General features: G+C 47.7%; 1 protein-coding gene across 1 annotated transcript in view; it reads right to left on the bottom strand.

Moving 5' to 3' along the window:
- The window catches only part of LOC119463749 (myosin-VIIa-like), a 131,153-nt gene that overhangs the window by 37,000 nt on the left and 72,328 nt on the right, over nucleotides 1–21,825 (bottom strand). The window contains 12 exon segments of the mRNA XM_049655363.1: nucleotides 202–272; nucleotides 1,376–1,534; nucleotides 2,714–2,848; nucleotides 4,260–4,484; nucleotides 6,622–6,910; nucleotides 8,630–8,757; nucleotides 10,294–10,574; nucleotides 12,067–12,308; nucleotides 15,720–15,743; nucleotides 16,694–16,878; nucleotides 19,708–19,814; nucleotides 21,144–21,255. Coding sequence (XP_049511320.1) covers nucleotides 202–272; nucleotides 1,376–1,534; nucleotides 2,714–2,848; nucleotides 4,260–4,484; nucleotides 6,622–6,910; nucleotides 8,630–8,757; nucleotides 10,294–10,574; nucleotides 12,067–12,308; nucleotides 15,720–15,743; nucleotides 16,694–16,878; nucleotides 19,708–19,814; nucleotides 21,144–21,255 — 1,958 coding nt within the window.

Below are 21,825 nucleotides of genomic sequence, written 5' to 3'. Positions count from 1 at the left end.
AGTTGGACGGCGTACATGTAAACTTTTTATTCTTAAGTTGTCACCGACTACAGTAGTACGCACTACACGATACTTTTCGCACAACTGCTCGCTACCAGCAACCTATGCATACTGCGAAAGTCTGAGCGGCTTACAGGAAACAGCCTCCCGCATTGATAAGCAATCTATACTTCATTGTTACGTAACTTGCGCGGCACTTACGTTTCCCACTGGTAGATAATATCGGCGAGGTATTCAAATCCTTTGATGACGTGTTCATGGTCAGGCGTGCACTGCAACAGAACATAAAGACCAGTCATTTCACACGATAAGGTGACTTCACTGTAGAACAGCAGTGTTTTAAGGTAAAGCACGCACTTTCTCCCCCGTCATTCACTTTTCAGTCCGAGGTGGCTATGTTACAGTTAAGAACGTTCACTAACAAAACATAAGCCAGACGTCCTTTTCTAATGCCTCACGCACACTGGAAAGGAAAAGGGCTAGCGTGGAGTGAGGGTACGGAATAATGAAGAACAGACACAGAGGATAAATAAATACAGGTAAGCGTAATCGTTGCGTAAGTTACGTGCAACACATCAAGAAAGCGTGAGGAAAATAAATTTTCGATACAGAAGCTGCGCATTTCTGCAGCCGTGAATCTGTACGTTTGAGGAGACAGCACGAATCTAGTTGAATGCCAGAGAATAATTCTCGCATGTAATCCGCGCGTGCGTAGAAAGCAAGCTTGTCAATAATCCTCACAGCAGTGTCCAGCAGGTACTCAAATGGGAATTTGACGCTTAACTATGCTTAGTTTTTTTACTGTTATTTTCCGTTTTTATATAAAGCACTCGACTACTACCATGCGTATTATTGCGGTTATTACAAAGGACACTCGGGACACAATGTTTAATCTAGCTGCAGCAGCACTAACATATATAATTAGCTGATCGATCTAGAACAGCTAGGAGTCTTAGGTAAGCATCTGTTTGCTCTATGGCTCTAAATGTCTTTACCATCACCACCATCATCATATCTATGTCCACTGCAGGACGAAGCCCTCTCCTAGCGATCTCCTATTACCCCTGTCTCGCCCCAGCTGACGTCATCTTACGCCTGCAAATTTTACTATAAATTCTCTAAATGTATCGGCACCTAAAGCTACAACTATCTTCATCCCGTCTCTACTACCGACTGTTACGTTACGAGCGCGGGCGAATCACTGTATGACGCCGAATACGGAAGCAGCCCTCGCGCTTCTCCTTCGCAAGATTCGGTCAGCATCATGACCTCCGAAAACTCCGGCTCGCGCCGCCAATCTCGGGGGACACGGTCCAGGCGCCATGCAAAAAAAAAAAAAAAAAAAAAAAACCTCGGTGGCCGTGCCCGGACGAACCTCGTACAGCGCCCAGCCGTCGAGCGAGCGCAGTCCGATCTTGCTGGCCAGCGTCTTGATGGCGTCCTCGGCCGTGATGGACGGGTGGATGTCAATGGCCTTGGTACGGCCGTCCATGAAGTAGAAGCGGCACACCAGGTTCTCTCGCAGTCGAACGGCCTGCACGACACGCAGGAGGAAAAACTTACATCGCATGGTCCGACAGACGACAACAGCGCGACAGACGACAGAGTACAGAGCGCATACACGTTTCGTCTGCAGTTCTGTGTCGAGAGAGAAGATATAATTTATTGAGGAAAATGCAGAGAAATCAGAACGTCTGCCGTCTGTCTCGTGTAGTCCACGTCAAATTATGAGTCAAAGATTGTGTTCCAATACTCGCCGTAGACGGCTAAATAGACAGATATGCATGCAGCGGCCGTCTGAAGACTCATTCCAGTTCTGACGAAGGCCAGCAAAAGAAGACTGCATCGCGAACAAAGCATAAATGTAATAAAAATAATAATAATAAAAACATGCCAGTTACTTTGCTGTCCAAACCACATAGCGGGTTAGGAAAATGCTTGAGAGTTCTAAGGAAAGTTCGTCTGTGCACAAGAGAACGTAATCACTGCTTCTTATGTAATTAATGTAAGCTACGCAGTGTTTTTCATAGGTTGCCATACGCAAAGATTCAAAACACAGCGATAATATATGCTTTTCTTAGGATTTTTCTTATCGTCGCGAGATGGCGTCAAGCCTAAGACACATCTATCGAATGCGTTCCATTATTTGGGATCGAAGCTCTTCTTAGCAGTCAAAGTACATTGTATTCAATGCTAGCCAGAAATGAAAGACACACAAAGTCGATTTCATTCGACCGAGCTCCTATACGTATTCGGTTCTTTGAGAGCGCTCAGGGACAGTCAAAAGCCATGAACCATGCTCGCATTATTTATCGAAAACTTGTACTTTATCAATTGGTCCCCTGACCTTCATTCTTACTTTCCTTTCAGTTGTTCTTGTGATGCCAAAGCGAGAACAATAACGCATCTTGTTTCCTACCTAAAACAACGAGGCAAACTTACGTTCAATTGTATACTGAATCGCGATCATGACATCACGTGTCCGTGAGGTTCGAATTACTGGATTGGACAGCATCACGGTAGCTGCGTATGTGCGTCAGGTTAGGTTAGTTGCGTTATATTTTGTCTATACACATCAGATAGATGTTTTTTTTTCTGGTTGGTGATCTACATAAGACGATGCCAGTATACCTGCAAGTCCAGAAGGGCTCTTCCTTCAAGTCACACTTACAAACGTTGACGAGCAAGGCAACGGGCGGAACCGTTTACTCACGTTTATCTCCAGAGTCGACGGCGGCATCTTCCGATTGATGGCGTTCGCCGTGCTTAAGTTTTCGAGGCAGTACTGCGCATAGGCGGCGATCTCAGAGTCCTCCATAACGCTTTTCTTCAGGTAGGAATAGATGTACTGAAAGACAAAAAAGAAAAAAAAAGAAAAATGAAGAAAAGGGAAGAAAGCAGATTTAAGCGTTAGTTCCCTCCGGCTCCGAACCCATTTCCCGCGAAACCGCAGGAGTTAATAAGGTATTCGAATTCGACACCAGCAGTCGATCCGGCATCCGAATCGGACGTAGAAACAAAGGTCTGTCGTAGAACACGACGTTGTCGTACATATCGGCGTGTTGTGATATTCCTTGTAGTATTTTCTGTTGTGCTTTGTCAACACATATGCTCTGCAATAAACTTTATCGACATGCAGACAAGCAAGTAGTCAAAAGCTGTTGCAGCAGTCGTATACTTTATGGTGAAAGCTATAATGCCCATGATCGAGTTATTCCATTACGCTGGTGGAATGTGAAAAAGAAAAGAAAAAAAAACCTACTCGCAGCTCCGCCTGCTGCACCTGGACTTTTAAATGCGACAGCATTTAAAGTTCTATCATTCGATGATTAATAAACAACGTCACTTTATACGAGCCACCACCTCTGCACAATGCACTGCAGTGGAGAGCATTGCGCCATCCAGCGCAACCACCGATTCTACTGTCACGTGTCTGTCGACGTCACATCACTCCGAGCTGCTCTTCCTTGCCTGCTTCGTCGCTCTCAACCAGGTGGCGTTGGCTCAACCGCCAGTTGCTTTGTACATCTCCGAAGGTCAAGCCTTTATCCGTATAATGCATTAAAAATCTTGCTAGGACGCGTATCGCGTGCTAGGATCAGGATCGGCCCACGCACGCCTTTGATTACACTGCCTATAGAACCAACGACTTTATCACAGCTGAGTATGACTAGTGCATGTAGCTAACAGTTAGGCATATTATATTAAAAAATACAATGGAGTGCGTAATGCGGACGTTTTTTTGTGATTTATCGTATACACTAGAAACGCTGATCTGCTTGTTATATAGGGTAGACGAAAATGGAAGGAAACGTTATCGGATTTCAGACATCACTGAAGAAGTGTAGTTAGAATCTAAGTGATGCTCATGCCATGTTATGCGTATGCGGCCTAGCTGTTGAAGCGACGACGCCATTGTATTTGGTTAGTTTGAGCGACGAAAAAAAAAAGTACCCGCTGAAGGCACAATATCTCAGAACACACGTACAAAGATAGTACGCCATTTTGTATTGATGACACAGTTGCCTGTCATCACGACAAATTGACCTTGTCGTAAGACAAAGACGTCGAGCTTACAACAGCTGTCGTATACGACGAAAGTTGCCTTTTGTTGCGGTGACCCGACCGCATAATTTTCCGCTTGGCAGCTGCGTAGCCCCGAAATACGACAAAAAGTTGCTGTGTTTTTTTTTTCGACTGGGATCAATTGTGTCGCCTTTCACGTCGTTCCTGCTCGTCCGTATTACGAGAAAGTTCACCTTCGAGAACGCTTTGGACGGCCTGAAGGAGACCACGCTGAGCGCAATGAGCAACCAGGCCCGAACGGTGGCCTCGTGACTTGGGTTGTTGGTCGACTGGCGCACTAGCTGCACCAGGATCTCGTCGCGAAGCTCTTCGCGTTCGATGCCGTAGCCGATTATGCTCTGGATTATGTGCACATCACCCTCGGGTTTCCCATCGGCACGCAGGTACTTGCACAGGTCCTGCAGAAGAACAAAGAGAGACAAAATGAAACCTTACAAAATTCAAACATGACGTTCAATTGGATGTCAACATAATGTCTACTGTGGGCATCACAATCTCAGTGTAAAAGCTACGGAATGTCCATAAGGATTTTCCTAAGGCAATAAGCCCACAGTGAACACGTATGCAGTCAACTCGCGCTAATTCGACCCTTGCTGGAGTGCAGGATTTCGTCGAATTATCCGAGAGGTCGAATTAGCAAGACGGCGGCAAAATAAACGCATTCAAATATTTTTTATTGCTTGAAAGTAGTCCGTGGTATCGTTTTGCTTTTTGCTCTTGATGTGCGAATCAGCCGGCGTGAGGCGAGCGCTGACGTGTTTAAACGCTGCCTCATCGTGACACGGACACGGATGTCTTCGCGGGCGGAAGAAGCGCCAGCCACTAATAGATAAAAATTAATTTATATGCTTCACGCCTACATGAAGCAGTAGCACAACCAAAGCAGCATGCTTTCGAGCTCTAACTAAAATAGTTTTCCTTCCATAGCAATGTATGGTTTCTCGCCGAAACTTTCCGGTACGTTCGAATTAGGCGCTAAGTCGAATTAACCGATATCAAATCAACGGGAGTCGACCGAATAAGTAGAGACAACGCTCTTTATAATTCTTTCTCAAATAGGGAAGAACTACTGAACTCAGCGGACTGTGGATGGTCCGAATAATAGCTTAAGGCTCTCAGTACATGTATTACTCTTTATTGAATACCGAAAACTGGAGAAACAGACGTCAGCGTAAGCGCTATGACACCATCTCATGACGCCGACGTCAACTAGTGCCACACAGAGGTATATGCCAGCGACCGCGTTCTACATGTAAGCTGGCGCCACGGCGTTTGCAGCAACAGCCATTTCGTGTTGCAACTAACGTTGTCCTTGCAATTCTATAGTTCTGCGAACTCAGCATCACAGTATTACGCCACCAACTCTCCGCGACTCCCGCATTTCGCAAACGCATTAATGGTTCACTGAGATGCTGAGAGTCTGTCCCGTTTACGAAATACCAGAACACCGAACGGCCGCAGTGATGGTAGCATCTCGCGAAGCTTTATTCGACGACAACGTGCTTGAAACGTTTTCCGAGTTGCAACGAACATTTGTCCTTGCAGTTAAGGTTCTGCGCGCTCTATAGTTGGAACTGAGCGTCACAAAACGGTGCCTCCAACGCTTCGTGACTCCGGTATTGTCCTTAAACGGTAATTGTTCGCTGACAGGCTGAAAACTGAAACTCCCCAATGGGCCACCAATATCCGACGGAAATCCGGATTAAATCCGAACGTCCAAGTCCGGCACAACGGATATCCGATGGGCAGTTCGGATAGCATCCCAACATATCCAAGACCGATACAGAAAGTTCTGTGGATGCAAACGGACGTCGCATTTTGTACCGTTAAGAACAACCGATAAATTTTATTCGGTGGCTATCCTACGGTCGTCGTTACTGGGGTATCCGACAGCGGACATTGCAGGGAGATCTACTTTCTTCGGCCCGGAGAGGTGCTTTCTCCGGGAGATCTACTTTCTTCTTTCTGGAATGTCCGCTGTCCGATATCTTATAGTAATAACGACCGTAGGATATCCACTGAATAAAATTTATCGGATGCTCTTAACAATCGAAAATGCGGCGTCCCTTGTTCGTCCACAGAACGTTCTGTATTGGTCTTGGATATGTTCGGATGTTTACGCAGCATCCATCGGCTATCTGTCATACCGGAATGGGACGTTCGAATTTAATCCGGACTTCCGTCGGAAGTTGGTGGCCCATTGGGGAGTTTCCGTTAAACAACTAAATCACGAAACTGCAGCGCACACACACACGAAACGAGGACACACGGCAAATGTACCACACAGGCGCTGTGCGTTACCTGCGTGTTACCTTTGCCTCGTGTCCTCGTTTCTTGTGCGTGCGCTGCAGTTTCGTGATGATTGGCTATCAACTCGCCCAACTTTCAGCACTTTCGCAAAACAACTAAATGTTTGACATAAGATGATCATACGTAGCGTTACACTGCTACACACGACTGTCGGCGTTCACGAAGTACCGGGGCATCGGGGGCAACAGCGAGAGCAGCGAACGGAAGCTCATGGAATGCTCATACCTTGAATATGGAACAGGCAATGGCCACGTTCTCCGGGTCGTAGATGTGCAGGTGCGATGTCGGGATGGCGCTGTTTCGGCTGTAGGTGACCATCTCGTACTTGGGCAGGATCTCGCCGGACGATTTGCGGCGGCGGGACAGCGTGCGTATCACCGGGCCGCCGCCGAAGTCGCGCAGGTGGGCGTTGAAATTCTTCTCGGCGAACTCGATCATGTCGTGGTGCTCCTCGTCCCCGTCCGCCGCCGCTTCCTCCATGGCGATCAGCTGCTTCTCCACGCGCTGCCGACGCCTGCAGCGAGTTCGAGGCCCTCAAGACGCATGAAGCTACGGATCACGCGCTTCGTCTAGCGCGTCACCTCGCGTCATCTCGCGCGGTGTGTGGAACGATTTTGGAGACCGCCACCAAAGGTTGTTGAGAGAACGAATCTTTGTAGAATTAAGGAATGAATTCTGGGTCTTTACGCGCAAAAACCATGATTTGAGTATGAGGCACGCCGTAGTGGGGGACTCCGGATTAATTTTGACCACCTGGAGGTTCCTTAACGTGCCCCCATTGCACGGGATGCGGGAGGGTCCTTTTTTTTTTCATTTCGCCGTCATCGAAGTGTGGCCACCGCGGGCGGGATTTCATCCTGCGACCTCGTGTTTAGCAGCGCAACACCATAGCAGCAAAACCACCACGGCGGTTGTAGAATTAAGGATGATCACCAGTGACCGAACAAGTGACCGAATAGGTGACCGAACAAGTAACCGAACGGGTGACCGAACATGTGACTGACATGTCACTGAACAAGTGATCTACCAGTGATCGAACTTAGAACGACAGAAGGTGGAGCTGGTTGGGATTCATGTTAGAAAACGTAGGTAGGGATTCATTAGGGCTAGTTGGTAGGGATTCATGTTCTTGTTGTGTCTGCATGCCTAGCTTTTTTCTAACATGAACAAGGAAAGCCTGAGCCTGTATCCAACGTTTCGACAAAGAGTCCGGTTTTTGTCCGGGTCCCGACAAAGATAAGTGCCCTTATCGAAACATTAGCTCAAACCTGAGGCTGTTCTAACTCGGCCATTGTTAATTCGTCTCTTACTGTGGAGCCCTTTGTATTATGTACAATTAACGTGTACAATCGTCATCGTCATCATCTTCATCATAATCCGATTTTTATGTCTAAAGCAGGACGAAGGCCTCTCCCAGCTATCTCCAAAAACCCCTGTCTTGCGCTAGCTGACTCTAACTTACGCCTGCAACTTTCCTCATTTCATCACCCCGTCTAACTTTCTGCCGTACTCGACTGCGCTTCCCGTCCCTAGGCACCCGTTCTGTAACTCTAACGGTCCACCAGTTATCTACCCTTCGCATTACATGGCCTGCCGAGCTGCATTTTTTTTCTCCTAATGTCAACTAAATATCGGCTATCCCCGTTATCTCTCTGATCCACACCGCTCTCTTCCTCTCTCTTAACGCTAGGCCTAACACTTTTCGTCCCATAGCTCTTTGCGCGGTCCTTAACTTGTTCTCGAGCTTCCCTGTTAACCTCAAAGTTTCTGTCCCCTATGCTATCACCGGTAGAATGCAATGATTTGTACACTTTTCTTGACAATGACAGCGATAAGCTCCCCGTCATGATTTCGTAATGCCTGCCGCATGCGCTCGAACCCATTTTTATGGGTTGGAGGGGACTCTCACAGGGGACCCTTACTCACAAGGGACCCTTCTCACGATCAGGGTCCCCTACGAGTAATTGACCCTACTACGCACAGCTGCTGTCATACACTCTCTAACCCTACCTTAACGATGCCGACATACTGTTCCGTGCCCTATACTCATTGGAAATCCGCTCGACTTGGACTACTCAATATTGCCTCGTTCAGTGCAACCCCTCCCACCATCCCCCGGCAGAGTCAAACTCTACCAGGACCTTTCCGAATGGACCTGATTCAACCCCAATTCACAGAACCCAGATGAACCAGGCCCGTTTCTGCGCTAACGGAGCGGCCGAGGAGAACGTACCTGATATCTCTGTCAGTATCATCGGCATCCACGTGGTTCGTCATTCGTCTCCTCTCGTTATTCGGATGTCTTAGCCGTACAGGAGGCTCCTGAAAAGGAAAACACAAGCGCGTTGTGCATTTTCTTTTCTTTTTAACACGATAGCGTTAAGGGCCCAGTGTCGCAGAAAACCCCGTGTTGGAGTCGTAGCCGGCTTTGGCGTCCCGTGAGCGAAAACTGCCGTATATAGCATACACGGGACTAAAGTTCTTCTGATATCACTAAAGTTGCTCACATACCTTGTCTTACGTTCTTCACAAAGTCATTCCTCGGAATTTTGAGAATGACAGCCCACAAACAAATGTCGTGAAACAAAACACCGACAGCGCATGACTTTTATGTTAAATCTTCTCAGACTGAAATATTAAAAGTGCGAAACAATAACAGAACATCCGCACACGCGAGAGGCCGCGTTTCTACCAGAAAGCTCGCCTTCGCGCAAAGCGTTAGCCGCCAGCGTTTCCCGGTAAACATTACGGTTACATAAGCTGCAGTTGCCGGGAAGCGTGAGAAGCAGTCAGGGATCTTTGAATGCTATCGCGTTCCACTCTTAAAGGCGAAGCTTAAGCGTCCTCCAAATTATTTTAGGTGAGCTTGGAAAAAAAGAAACGTCAAAGGTGTGCGGGTCAAACGGCGGCATTCACAAGATCAGGAGTACTGCTAAAGTTATCTAAGCTGAGTACCATACTATTTGTACTCTGGAGGCCACACTTACGCATTTTCGCTTGCTATGTATAAATGCAAAGGAACAAATTGTCATGTACTCGTAAGTACGAGCAGAAAGCACGTAGGACGAAGCTACAAATAAGTAATTGATTGATTGATTGATTGATTGATTGATTGATTGATTGATTGATTGAAGCCCATACGTTTCTTTTTAAATAAAGCTCCACAACTGACGAAAGACTCGCTACCAACGTCCCGAAAAGGCATTTGTTCCGAGTTTCGATCAGATCCGACAAGGACGAATTTTTCTACAACTGCACGCAAAGCCTAATTTCAGAGAAGCCCATGTAAGTTTCCTTTGTAGTTTCGTGCTACTGTCATGTGAATGACAATCTTATGAAAACCCCATCCACCTTGCTAGTTTCCGCATAACTTATTTGCTTATGACTATATGAATTTTACCTCTATGGGCGTGTCACTAGAAAACCCTCGTTTAGAAATGGGACCCAAGATGCTGTCAGCCATCCCTGTCGGGTACACGCTGTCTTGAGGAGCATTCCCGTAAGGTATCACCGAGGGTGTACTATCGGGAACATACAAGCTACGGAGCGTGACGTCATGGCGATACGGCGGCGCTGTCGTGACATTCCGTATAGAGTTACTGTATAAGCTACTTTTGGTAGCATATGCAGTGACTCTAATTGCGTCCAAACAAAAATTTAAAAAAAAGTTTAGAAAGTATGACAAACTTTGCTGGCGTTTTTTTATTGGCCAATGCCAGCGAACACGTACACTCTACACATTGGAATGTGGCTGTCCCATTACAAAACCCTTTATCGGTTTGCGAAGAGCTTGAGCAAACGCATTCGCCAGAGGAAATGCGAATCGCTCGTTGTAGACTGCCGTCACTGCATCTCGTACGCTCTCGAATGCGGGGAGTGTCGTTCAGTTCTTCGTACAGAGTGCGGCGCAAGTGTGAATATAGTATCGCTAAACTGTTCCGATGGTGCGGCCACTAACCTCCGGAGGAAGCATCGCGCAGGGACCTCCGTTGAGTTCCTTGGGCGCGCTCGGGGACTGGGGCAGGCTGGACAGGTCTGCTGCGCTCCTGGACGAAGCTGGGCGACGGCGGAGGTGGGGGCGACGGGGACACGACGGGGCTGGGAGTGACGGCCACGTCGTCCTGGTGCTGCAGGTCGCCGGTAGAGGCCGACAGGTCGGTGGATGCCAGCGAGCAGGCCTGTTGGTGGTTCGAGGGAAGGTGTACACACACATACGTTAACGTACAGCGAGCGAGATACACGGTATTTCGCTTAACTTGGGCCAAACTTTAAAAATATGCAAATGGTACAAAAGCAACATGGAAAACCTTCAAAAGGACAACGCACGTACAGACAAGGGAAGACAAAGACAAGCGCTGTATATGGTTTCCCTTGCTGCGTGCGTTGTCTTTTTTGTTTGCGCAAATTTTCCTCACCAGCATTACAAAGAGCGTCTAGCCCAACAATTTATTCTCCCCGAAGGAAGGAACTGCACACACTTGACGCTGTAACTCATCGCAGCAGGTATAGTTTCGAACCTCGCGACCATCTTTATACCAGGAAAATGTTCTTCACTGTTGCTTAAATGATACTTCAAGGGATTATGTATTCTCCGTCGGTCGTTAATATGCCTATATATGGGCTAAAGGAGTGTACTGTCATATTTTCTACTCATCACTTTTTTCCCCGCCAAATGAAGGTCCACCAGACCCTCTAAACCTTGGAAAAAATACTGGCAAACATCAGAGCGCTCTAAACAGTTAACTATAACGCATGTGTTATGAAAGAGTTTCGGTTTGGTGACCACAAGCTGAATTGCGTGATGACGTCATGATACACCGTCTCGCTCCGTGCCTGCGAACGTTGTTCCGACTGCCACGCGCGAGCACAACCAGAGGGTATAACGCGCGAGGCACACTCGTTTATTTTATTTTTATTTTATTTTTTGTTACGAGCGACGTCATCATACTTAGCCCTCTTGTTACGCAACGTCAGCAAACTTTGCTCTGTGCCATGACGGCACGGTGGCGTCGATGACGCTGGGATAAAAATTTAGACAACAACTTTAGTATCAAATTATGATATCGCGTAAGTGCTTCCCAGCCTAGATACTTGCGAAATGCGATTTTCCGACGTTCGAGAGGCATGTAACCCGGATATATCGAATCTCAAGGGGGTCACAAAAAGTTCGATGTATAGGTAATTCGTTATATAAAATAAAAGTTTTACACAAATATTTTCAAGGAGATTTTACTGCTGCTCGTTATACACAATTTTTCGTTAGATGTGGATTCGATTTATCCGGGTTCTATTGTAGTAGAGTTCCGACAGCTTGGAAAATATGTGCCAGTACTCCATTATTGTACCATGTGTCCCAGCTGACGCTAGCCAAGCTGCTCAACGCAAAAAAAAAAAAAAAAAAAAACGAATAGAAAACACGGTGCAAGATACAATCATCTTCTTTCTGGGGTTCTACGTGCCAAAACCAGTTCTGATTATGAGGCACGCCGTAGTGGAGGGCTCCGGATTAATTTTAAGATATTGCGGTATTCGGCGGTCGTCAGAGGTCTGACGACCACCGAATACCGCAATATCTTAAAATGAACATAACGTTAGCTGGGACGCTCCGTGTGAGGAGGGAGGAGTTCTCTCTGCAGCGTATACACTGGCCCAATATACTGTCGCGCATACCTCGTGGGCCTCGGCCTCCTGGAGTATGATGTCGACCTCCTGCGTGATGCCGCTGACGAACTCCTGCGCCTGCGCGTGAGGATCGTGCACCTCGCTGAGGAACGAGAACATCTCGTCCAGGTCGACGCACTCGGACTGCTGGTGCTGGTGACTGCGACGACGAGTCGGCGCCGCCACCGCCGCGTCGCAGCATGTTCTTCTCCACCAGGTTGGAGATGGCCGCCAGCTCTTCCTTGGCGGCGCTGCAGCGGATCCACGAGGCACAGCTCAAGTTTCGAACGAAACAAACACGGAGGAAGGAAGATGGACTAGAAGGCATGGAGGAGAGAAAGGACGAGGAGCGAACGCTGCCAACACCACCTAGATAGCGCAAGGCCTGTTCACTCCGATCCATGAGGTCATGCTACGTGGCCCGAAATTTCCGTTGCCAAGCCTGGCGTGACGAAAGCGGTGACGTCGAAATTACTGCTGCTTACTCGGGAGCATCCCCATTAGATTCTGTGACAGTCGGGCCCGGCAGCATGACGTCACTGTTTGGAGTGAACAGGCCTTGTGCTATCTATAGGTGGCGTTGACACTGCGCAACGCGATCGAAGCCAAAGGAGTCGGCCCAACACGTGAACGTCACGTCATGTAGTGCGCGGTAGGTTTTAGCGCCCTTCCGGCAGACACGCGCGAAGCGATTAAAGCCTACCGGAAACCAGACACTCTCGGTCAACACGTGGTCTCAGGGGTCACGTGTTGGGCCGAATTTTCGAGAGATAGAGCGGAGCGAATGACTTCACGGAGAGCTGTCTTGTCAAGGCTGGCTGCGTGACGTGATGCTTCCTGCTAGTTCAGCTCCTTCCTCCACGCTAGGAGCGAAAGCATTGCGTCACGCAGCCAGCCTTGGCAAGGCAACTCTCCGTGAAGCCATATTGCCTTCACCTTTTCTCTCTCAAAAGCTTGGCCCAACACGTGACTCCCGCGCTCGACGGACTCGGCCCAGTGTGCTTGGTTAGCGGTAGGTTTCAGTCGACGCGCACACGTTCGGGTGCCTTGCCAACAGCTCTGTCCACATTTTCACCCGATGTGTTGGCGTAACTTGAGTCGTTTATATTGCAACATATAGATTTATTGCCTTCTTTGCAACGTCAGAAAAGACAACGAAAATACAACGGGTGCGACAACTACGTGCACCTGTTGCACCCGTTGTATTTTCGGGAGAGGCGTGCGCTGGCGGTGGAAGACACTAAAAATTACCGCGACGCGATCACGTCTTGGGCCGGCTATTTTTTAGCTTCAGCTGCGTTGCATTATGTTCCATTCGAGTTCTTTCCACATCCACGGAGACAAACGTGACAAAGCAACGTGGAAGCAATAAGACAGTTGTACGTAGGAAAGGAGCGGTGTCTCAGGGACCACAGCGAAGGCTACAGGGCACAACATGCTGTCAGTGAGGTTTGGAGGGAAGCGAAGCGAAGCAAAGTTAAGAGATTGATGACTGGTGGGCTAGTCGGTTAGCAAATTATTATACCGGGTGTTTCAGCGAACACTCTCAAACATTCTTAAAGGTTTCCTGTGGCATATATGGCACAATTCTAGTTCGTGAGCTGGTGCACTCGAAGAGGAGGACATTACTTGCACGAAAAATTGAAATGCACAATCGACTAAGAAACAAAAATTCACCAATTAAGTTTTTAACTAATTACCTCATGGCCCGTATTGCAATTTACGAATTGTAGCCGTGGAGTTCGCGAGGCGGATCCACTTGGAACGAATGCTCAGGATGACACCAGTTTGGAGATATTAATTCCCGAACTTTGCGGAGATATGCATTGGCGTTCCAGTTACTTTTGTGCTTGAATGCATAAAACGACGTTTTGTTCAGAAAGTAACTGGAACGTCAATGCATTTCTTCGCAAGGTTCGTGGAATTATTATGTCTAAACTGGTGTCATCCTGAGAATTCGTTTCAAGTGGATCCGTCTTACGAACTCCACGGCTACAATTGGTAAACAGCAATATGGCCCATAAGATAATTAGTTAAAAACTTAATGGGTGAAGCTTTGTTAATTAGTCGATTATGCATTTCAATTTTTTGTGCAAGTAATGTCCGCCTCTTAGGGTAGACCAGCTCATGAACTAGACTGCTGCTATCTGCCTTAGGCAGCCTTTCAAAACTTTTGACAGTGTTCGCTGAAACACCCGGTATATACAAATTCAGGTTGTTTTCGGCGATATTCTTCAATATGGGACTCGGTGATTGGACCCATGAAGTCAAGAATAGAAGCCCGGTGGTCTCGTGGGATGAAGGCCCACTGTTTGCAGATAGCATCGCCGGATCTGGTTAAAGCCAGGGCTAGGCGTTTGATTCTAGACGTCAGTAGCCAAGTATACCCCAGCCTTCAGCATTGCAGACGACTCCCGTTAATTCGAGCTCGCTTAATTCTAATCCTCGCTTAATTCGAGCGCACTGGAAAGTCCCAGCGAGGAACGGCATATTGAAGAAAAAAAAACTCGTTTAGTTCGAAAGCGAAACCATGCCGCTTCGGTTAATTCGACCCCCACCCACCCCAACCGGTGACCCCTCATGCGCGCAGCTGTTACTATACAAGAGCTTGAAAACACAAGCAATCAGTTAGCAGAAGGCGCTACTGTTTCTTTTTTATCTTCTCAGTGGCTGATTCTCCTCCTGCCCGTGAAGCCATCCGTTCCCTGTTGTTTCCTGTCGTGTTACGCCCCCATATTCGAAAGTCCAGTTTCGTCCGGTCAGCACGGCACCAAACGCCATTTTACGGCCATTCATTAATTCGACAATTCGGATAATTCGACCAACTCTAGTGGTCCCCGCAAGATCCTAGCACTTAGCCGGCTCACTCTGAGCCAACTCGCTCTGCGCAACGCGCGTGCGCCACTTCCATACCGACTATGCCATCATCGCACTAAAACCCCCTAGAGTTTCTTACAATAGTCACTAGGGTGAACTGCGGCGCCAGTGTATACCGCAGCTGAAATCAGGGGGGGGGGGGCTCAGCCAGCGTGGCAATTATGGTTAGTACTTTGATTTGCCTAAACTTTCTCCTTCTGGCTTTAAGCGGCTTCATCAATTGGCAAAGTGATCATATTAAATAAAGTACATACTGCGCTATAAGTGATCACATAAACACTATTAAAATTGTCCGACGGCAGGATTCGAACAGCAGGACCTCTAGCAGAGAAGGCCCTATATTGAAACCATTACGCCACGGAGGCAGCGACAAGCGAAACCGCTGCAATTAGCAGCGATTGTGCGTGTTCGTAGAGTCTTATTGTCTACTGCTTAAAAAAGTGTAGATTGCTTTGAAATTGTAGGCCAATGAAGACCGAGAAAGCGTGATAAACAAAGCCACAAGAACGAAGATGAGACAAATCCAGATACTAACCATCATTCTCATGGTGGTTCAACGATCGCGGCGCCAGAATTCCCTCTAGTGACCATTGTTGGAAACTCTATGGAACTCCCGCGTGCAGCTTCGATGTCAAATGTTCGCATGTAAGCGAGGAGCAGGTGACAGGGTATGCACTGCTACGTGTGGGTGCAGCAAGCAAACTACGCCGTACGTGGGCATGGGATCTACGTATATGCGCATGCAGACACGTGCTATTACACCGAGCAAGTACCCGCCGACTTACCCGTATTCCTGCCTCGTTTGAACACTAGGCAAAGAGATAACACACAGGAAGAAGCTCGTGAGAACATTCTGTAGATTGCACACGTATCGAGTTGCACAAGGGCACCTTTGCATGAGTCTACAATATTCAGGCCGACCTCTTTGCCTGTCCGTAAATAAATTTTTCTCACTCTCTACATCAGATTCTAGCGCTATGGCCGACGATTGAATTGATTCGAGGCTGATAACGAGAAATGTGAAAGTGGGTTGTGCCGCCTTCTTGACACGGCGGGGTAAGTGAAGGTTCATCCTTATGGTTAATCGAGTAATGATCGTATCTAAAGCTCACGCCTGAGCGTGAGCTTTACTGTTTATTAGCGCAATTTTGAACTTGCTCTCCTCGCAGGATATAGTCCCCCATAAGTATAAACACGGTCACCAGACCGAGGTGTGTGAAACAATGTTCCGAATAAAAATAAGAGGTACGAGGAACTTGTTTTGGATAACAGTGGCTATATCATTGGAGCAGAGTTTCGCATATTTATTGTTACGTACATTTAACAAGCTTTAAAACAACCTCAACGAATAGGACACCGTTTCATGCATTTTGCGATTTTATGCGGAACGCCGTTTCATTTCGGTTAGGTTAGGTTAAGTTCGGTCAGGTTTGTGTTTGCATTGTGCGCGCATTGTGTTGTCAAGGTCATCCTTCCGTCCTCGTCTGTTGGCGCTAAAACTGTTTCCCATGTAAAACTGTTTCCCAAGTTAGAGTACCAACACGCCCAACAGCGCTACATTTAGGTAAGTGGGAAATATTTGCAAACATTTTTTTTCCACTGATAATAGAACATATATAGATTAATAGCGTATACGTACGCGTTTACAACGTGACAACAGCGTATACAACGCGACAATACGTAGCGTGTACAACGTGCGTGGTGTAATACTCAATTAGCAGCAAAGGAAACAAAAAGAGAAGAAGGAAATCTCGCTCACCGCATCATGTCCTCGGCGGAGGCCAGCTGCGCTTCGTCCTCGGCGAGTTGCGCCTCGGCGCGCTCGGCCTCGATGCGTCGTCGCTCGAGCTCCTGCTCCTCGCGGCGCCGTATCTCGGCCTCGACGCGTCGCATCTCGCGTAGCGCCGCCGCCACTTCACGCGCGAACATGCCCCGCACGTACGCCTGCGTGGTGGGAACACGAATGGGGGAAAAAATAGTGAGCCATTCCTCTCAAGGTGGACGACCAGGGAAGCTGTTTAGCGCACGACACAGAGGTGACACAGAATTTTGAACAAACGTACGAAGATATTTATTGTCCTTATTGGTGGTCATCGGGACGATAGGTACGCACACATTCGCGTATACGTATCACCTCCGTTATTAGGTACGTCCGTCACGTAAGACAACGAATGGCTCATACCCCCTTAAGCAATGGCTCATACCCCCGCAAACGCGGCCTCCCCATGACGACGACAGAAGAGAAGGGAAATTACTCTGGATTGATGATGCGGCAACGGAGCCAGCTGTGGAAGAAGACGACGATGCTCGAGTCATTGGTGATGATGATAGTTTTTGTTGACGGACACGAAAAATTCACGGAACCCTAGACATAAACAACTTCGCAGTAAAAAATAAATTATGGCGTTTTTACGTGCCAATACCACTAGCTGATTATGAGGTGCACGCCTTAGTGGGGGGACGATTCCGGAATAATTTGGACCACCTGATGGGGTTCTTTAACGTGCACCTTAATCCGAAGTACGCGGGTGTTTTTTCTGCATTTCGCACCCATCGAGATATGCGGCCACCGTGGCCGGGATTTGATCCCGCGACCTCCTGCTTAGCAGCCCAACACCATATAGCCACTAAGAAACCGCGGTGGGTCTTAACGAAGGAAGCGCGGGCTCTTCGACAAATCGAAAGGTGTGAATCGAACAGTGATCAAGCCGAAAACAGTGAACGATGGATTACGGACAACACATTTTATAAGTCGCTACTGCATTATCTCTATGAAACGGGTCTGCATTCTTTTATTTAGTTTCATACTGACGTTATGCTACGTGGCAATCCAAGCGAATAAAAAACAATTTGGGCAGGAACTCCACTGGGGTTGTCTAAGTATGCGTAAGCATTGCGTCACTTGATCCGACCAGCATAAACACTTATCAAGCTTTATCGGTCATTATCAACGTTATTGGACTACATCCGGCCTATATCAACTCTTATCGGTTGTTATCAACGTGCAATTAAAAGTGGATGTCCGGCGTAGCTGTTGCAAAACCACGACTACAACTTCTAAGGGGGGTATGCAATGCTTTATTGATGGTTCGGATGCTTGTTTTGAGCTTGTTCTTTATTGAACCGTATGCTGTTCTGTGTGTTGTACGGGTGATTTCAATGAATGTATGCACTGGTCGCTTCACTTTGCTGAGCGCTTTAGCCTCAGCCTTACGGGGGTATGAGCCCTTGCACCTAATAATTACATAAACGTGTAAGTCGTGCTATAGCAGTTTATCGCCGCAGCTATAATTCCGGAGATGTCAGGACCGCCTAACCCTCTCCCTGGTTACGGCCCTGGTACATCGTACTGAGTGAGTGAAATAACTTTATTTAGGTCCAGAGAAGATGCAGGGGAGACCCCGCGCCACCCGGCTAGTTCCACGTAGGGACCGCCAAGCCGAGCTTGACGGCCCAATCGCGGGCACTCTGGACGGCCAGGGTTTGGTCGTTGAGTTCGGAGCTGCCCAAAAGCGTAGCCCACCTATCCTCGCTGAAGGCGGAGCCGATGGATTCACACTCCCACAACACATGGTTAAATGTTGCCGTTAGTCCACAGGCAGGGCAGTCCGCACTGGGATACCTTTCAGGGTATATAGCGTGAAGAACCGCAAGGTTAGGATACGCACGAGCTTGTAAAAGTCGAAGGGTCACCGCCCGCGCCCTGCATAAGGCAGGGTGCCGGAGGGGGAATACCCGTCTTGAGAGATAATAATGCTTGATGATCTCATTATACGTACATCGTACTTGCATATTTTCTTACGTAATCTACTCTGAAAACCTCAGTTAGTTCAACACGCCAGTTACGCTTGGCGGAAGGCCTGTAAGAATGAGGAGTACATTGCAGTTCAGCGCACGCGCTATCTCGTGTTCGCGTACGTGTAGCCGATCTTGCTGTGTGGGCGTTCTGCCCGTTGCCTCTGTCACACAACGTCTGCTGCAAACGAAATACTCATTATAACAAACACTGTGCAAAAATTCCTGACATGTCCATGCAATGTATACGAGCTTGTCTATCCATGATGTCCCCTCGCGCCCATGTGCAAGCGGATGTCCGCAGGACACGCAAAGTGCGGCCAAACTGTTGTTTCAGGGACGTCCGCAGGACGTGTTCAACACACCTCTAAGATATCTATGTCCTGGCACTGAATGTCCACAGGATATCCTAATGTACGTCATTGCAGTCAATGGGACCTAGCCTTGCACGGCCATGCCGGTAATTGCTTCGCCCGAACGTCTCCTCTCGATTTATACGGAAATAAGCATTCCCCACAGTTAGGTGCGCGGCAGTCATGTCACTTCTCAATTACCTCTAATGCTGCCAAAGAAGCCGCGCGCAGCGGCCAAAGATTCCCAAACAGCACGATATCGATCGTTCACGCAGAGCCGTTCAAGGCATCCCTGTCTTGACAAAGGCTGAAACGTTCTTGGATCCTTGGACCCAGACCTGCCGTTAAACTTTTTACATATTTAGTAAAGTTTTTTTCCTCCTCCTCACAAAGCAATAGCTTCTTGAACCCCTTTTTAAGTCTTTCCTTAACGGGGCTTTTTCCTTGACCTCCTTTTCATGCATATTTATGTTTCTGAAAAAAATAACCGAACAAAAAAAGCGCTTGAATTACGAATGTCGCTTATTGTGCATTTGGATGTCATTTGGACTTTGAACGGTGAAAGGCAAATTTAAGATATCGCAATATACATGTCTTACGTTCGATAAAACGAAACGACACCAACCTGGATGGTTATGGCTGCTCGCCGCATCTGTAGGAAGTGGATCATCTGGCGGTGACCCCTGAAGTGCTGCTGGATGCGGATGGCCGCCACTCTTTGTTGGAGGAAAACTGCAATACGGAAAAACAATGCAGCGCATCTGCTTATCCTTCTACAATCATCTGTATACCCTAAGGCAAACGTGGTCTCTATGGCGCTTTGCGAAAGCTAATTTAATATTATTCCTAATTAGGCATCAGGTTTGACAGCCCAAACGCATGCACTGAAGAGACACGACGGAAAGGAAAAGAAGATGAAGATGGTCTTAAGACTTTGCGTTAAGCTTACCACACGTTAAGCTCTACAAGAGGTCCCGATGTTATCGAGTACTGAAACACTTAATGAAAACTTTAAAAAAATTCTGGGGTTTTACGTGCCAATACCACGATCTGATTATGAGGCACGCCGTAGTTGAAGGACTGGATTAATTTGGACCACCTGGGGTTCTTTAAAGGGACACTGAAGCAAAACACTAACTCAGTTTGGACTGAATAATCATTCTTTAAAAACTGTGTTGTCTTTAATTTGAAGAAATAGGCTGATTATTAGAAGATAAAATGAAGGTCAGAGTTTTTTTTTTAATCGCGCGCCGCAACCTAAGCGCCGGTACGTCAGTTTGACGGCACGAATTTCAAAGTGTTTGTTTTCGTAATTGGGCCGCTTTAGCTTAATGAAAGCTCCCCAAACTTTCCACGTTCAATGTATACGGCTCCTTTGGAACACAATGAATTCGATCTATACCGCTAAAACGCAGCATATGGAGCGCGCCGACGATTTTATCGCCCTTGGACTTTATACGGAACCGCACGGCGACGCCGACGGCAGAAATGCTGCTGGAGTGTCCATATAATTGTCATCGCAATAAAATTGTCTAGGCCCTAGAAGACGCCATCAATTACATAGATGACGTCCCGGTGAGCAGGTGCGGGTACCTCAGGGTGCCTTCGCCACGCGTTTTTCGTTTATTGCGTTTTTTTTTTCTGGCTTACCAAGCGTCTTATCGCGGTAAGAGTGGTGTTCTTGGTATTGGGGAACGGTGATTTACTAATACAGAAGAAATATTTTTTTCTCTTTAGAGCCACTTTTACGTGCATCGAATGCACAGTACACGTGTCTTCTTGCATTTCGCCCCCATCGAAATGCGGCCACCACGGCGGGGATTTGAGCCCGCGACCTCGAGCTTAGCAGTGCAACGCCAAAGCTATTACGAATGAAAGCTTCTAAACAAGTCTGCTCATCGTGGCAAGTTTCAACAAGCATTGCCTGATCTGCGTAAGGGCCCAAGTTGAACTGTCAGACTTTGTTTGAATCGGGAGTTCTGTTTTGTTTTTGTTTTCTTTGCACAAAACAGTGCAACCATGTACTCACAATCATCACACGTGCACGTGGCCACAGCTCACCTCTCCGTAGCCGCCAGCCCCGCCAGATCTTCTGCACGACGGTGGCCATCTCGCGAAGGAGCTTTCGCCTGGAGTCCTCGAGTGGGTCAAACACGGACGTTCTGAGAAACACCTGCCGGTAATTACAAAAAGAAGAGGCGTAAGGTACGCTCTAATGGAACGGAACGACAATATGGCTGGCGCAAGGTTTTTACGAACTATGATGGTGCCATAAAGGGAACAACGTTTGACATATATGTTAAGAAAGGTGCACAGTCGGTTTCAGAAACATCTCAAGCGCACAGCAACCGCGACAGAACCATACTTGATGACACGCGGTGTCGCTGGAGTCATTGCCACTGGCCCGCTATGGTATGCTGCAGAATGTCTAGAGGGCGTGGCGTCTTATACGCTCTTAAAGCAGGCTCGTGCTAGCAGCCACATTTGCCGCCACTACGCCACAAGCCGGCCGCTTCCAGTCTTATTCTGAGTGGGCTACGCTTTCCCAAACAGACTACAGATGGGAACTAAGTGGCGAGCTTAGAGAAACAACAGCGCCCTCTGTGCGGGATAGACAATATTTAGTGCACCCGAGGAGAATGATGAGGAGGCACATTGATCGTCATCAGCTTAGCTTATGTCCACTGCGGGACAAAGGCCTCAACCAGAAACATATATTAACCCCTGTTTTTCCGTAAGAAGA

This window comes from Dermacentor silvarum, chromosome 9 (genome assembly GCF_013339745.2).
Source record: "Dermacentor silvarum isolate Dsil-2018 chromosome 9, BIME_Dsil_1.4, whole genome shotgun sequence".
Taxonomy (NCBI): Eukaryota; Metazoa; Arthropoda; class Arachnida; order Ixodida; family Ixodidae; genus Dermacentor; species Dermacentor silvarum.
Note: the sequence above shows the minus strand (reverse complement) of the source record. Positions and strands in the feature narration are given on the sequence as shown.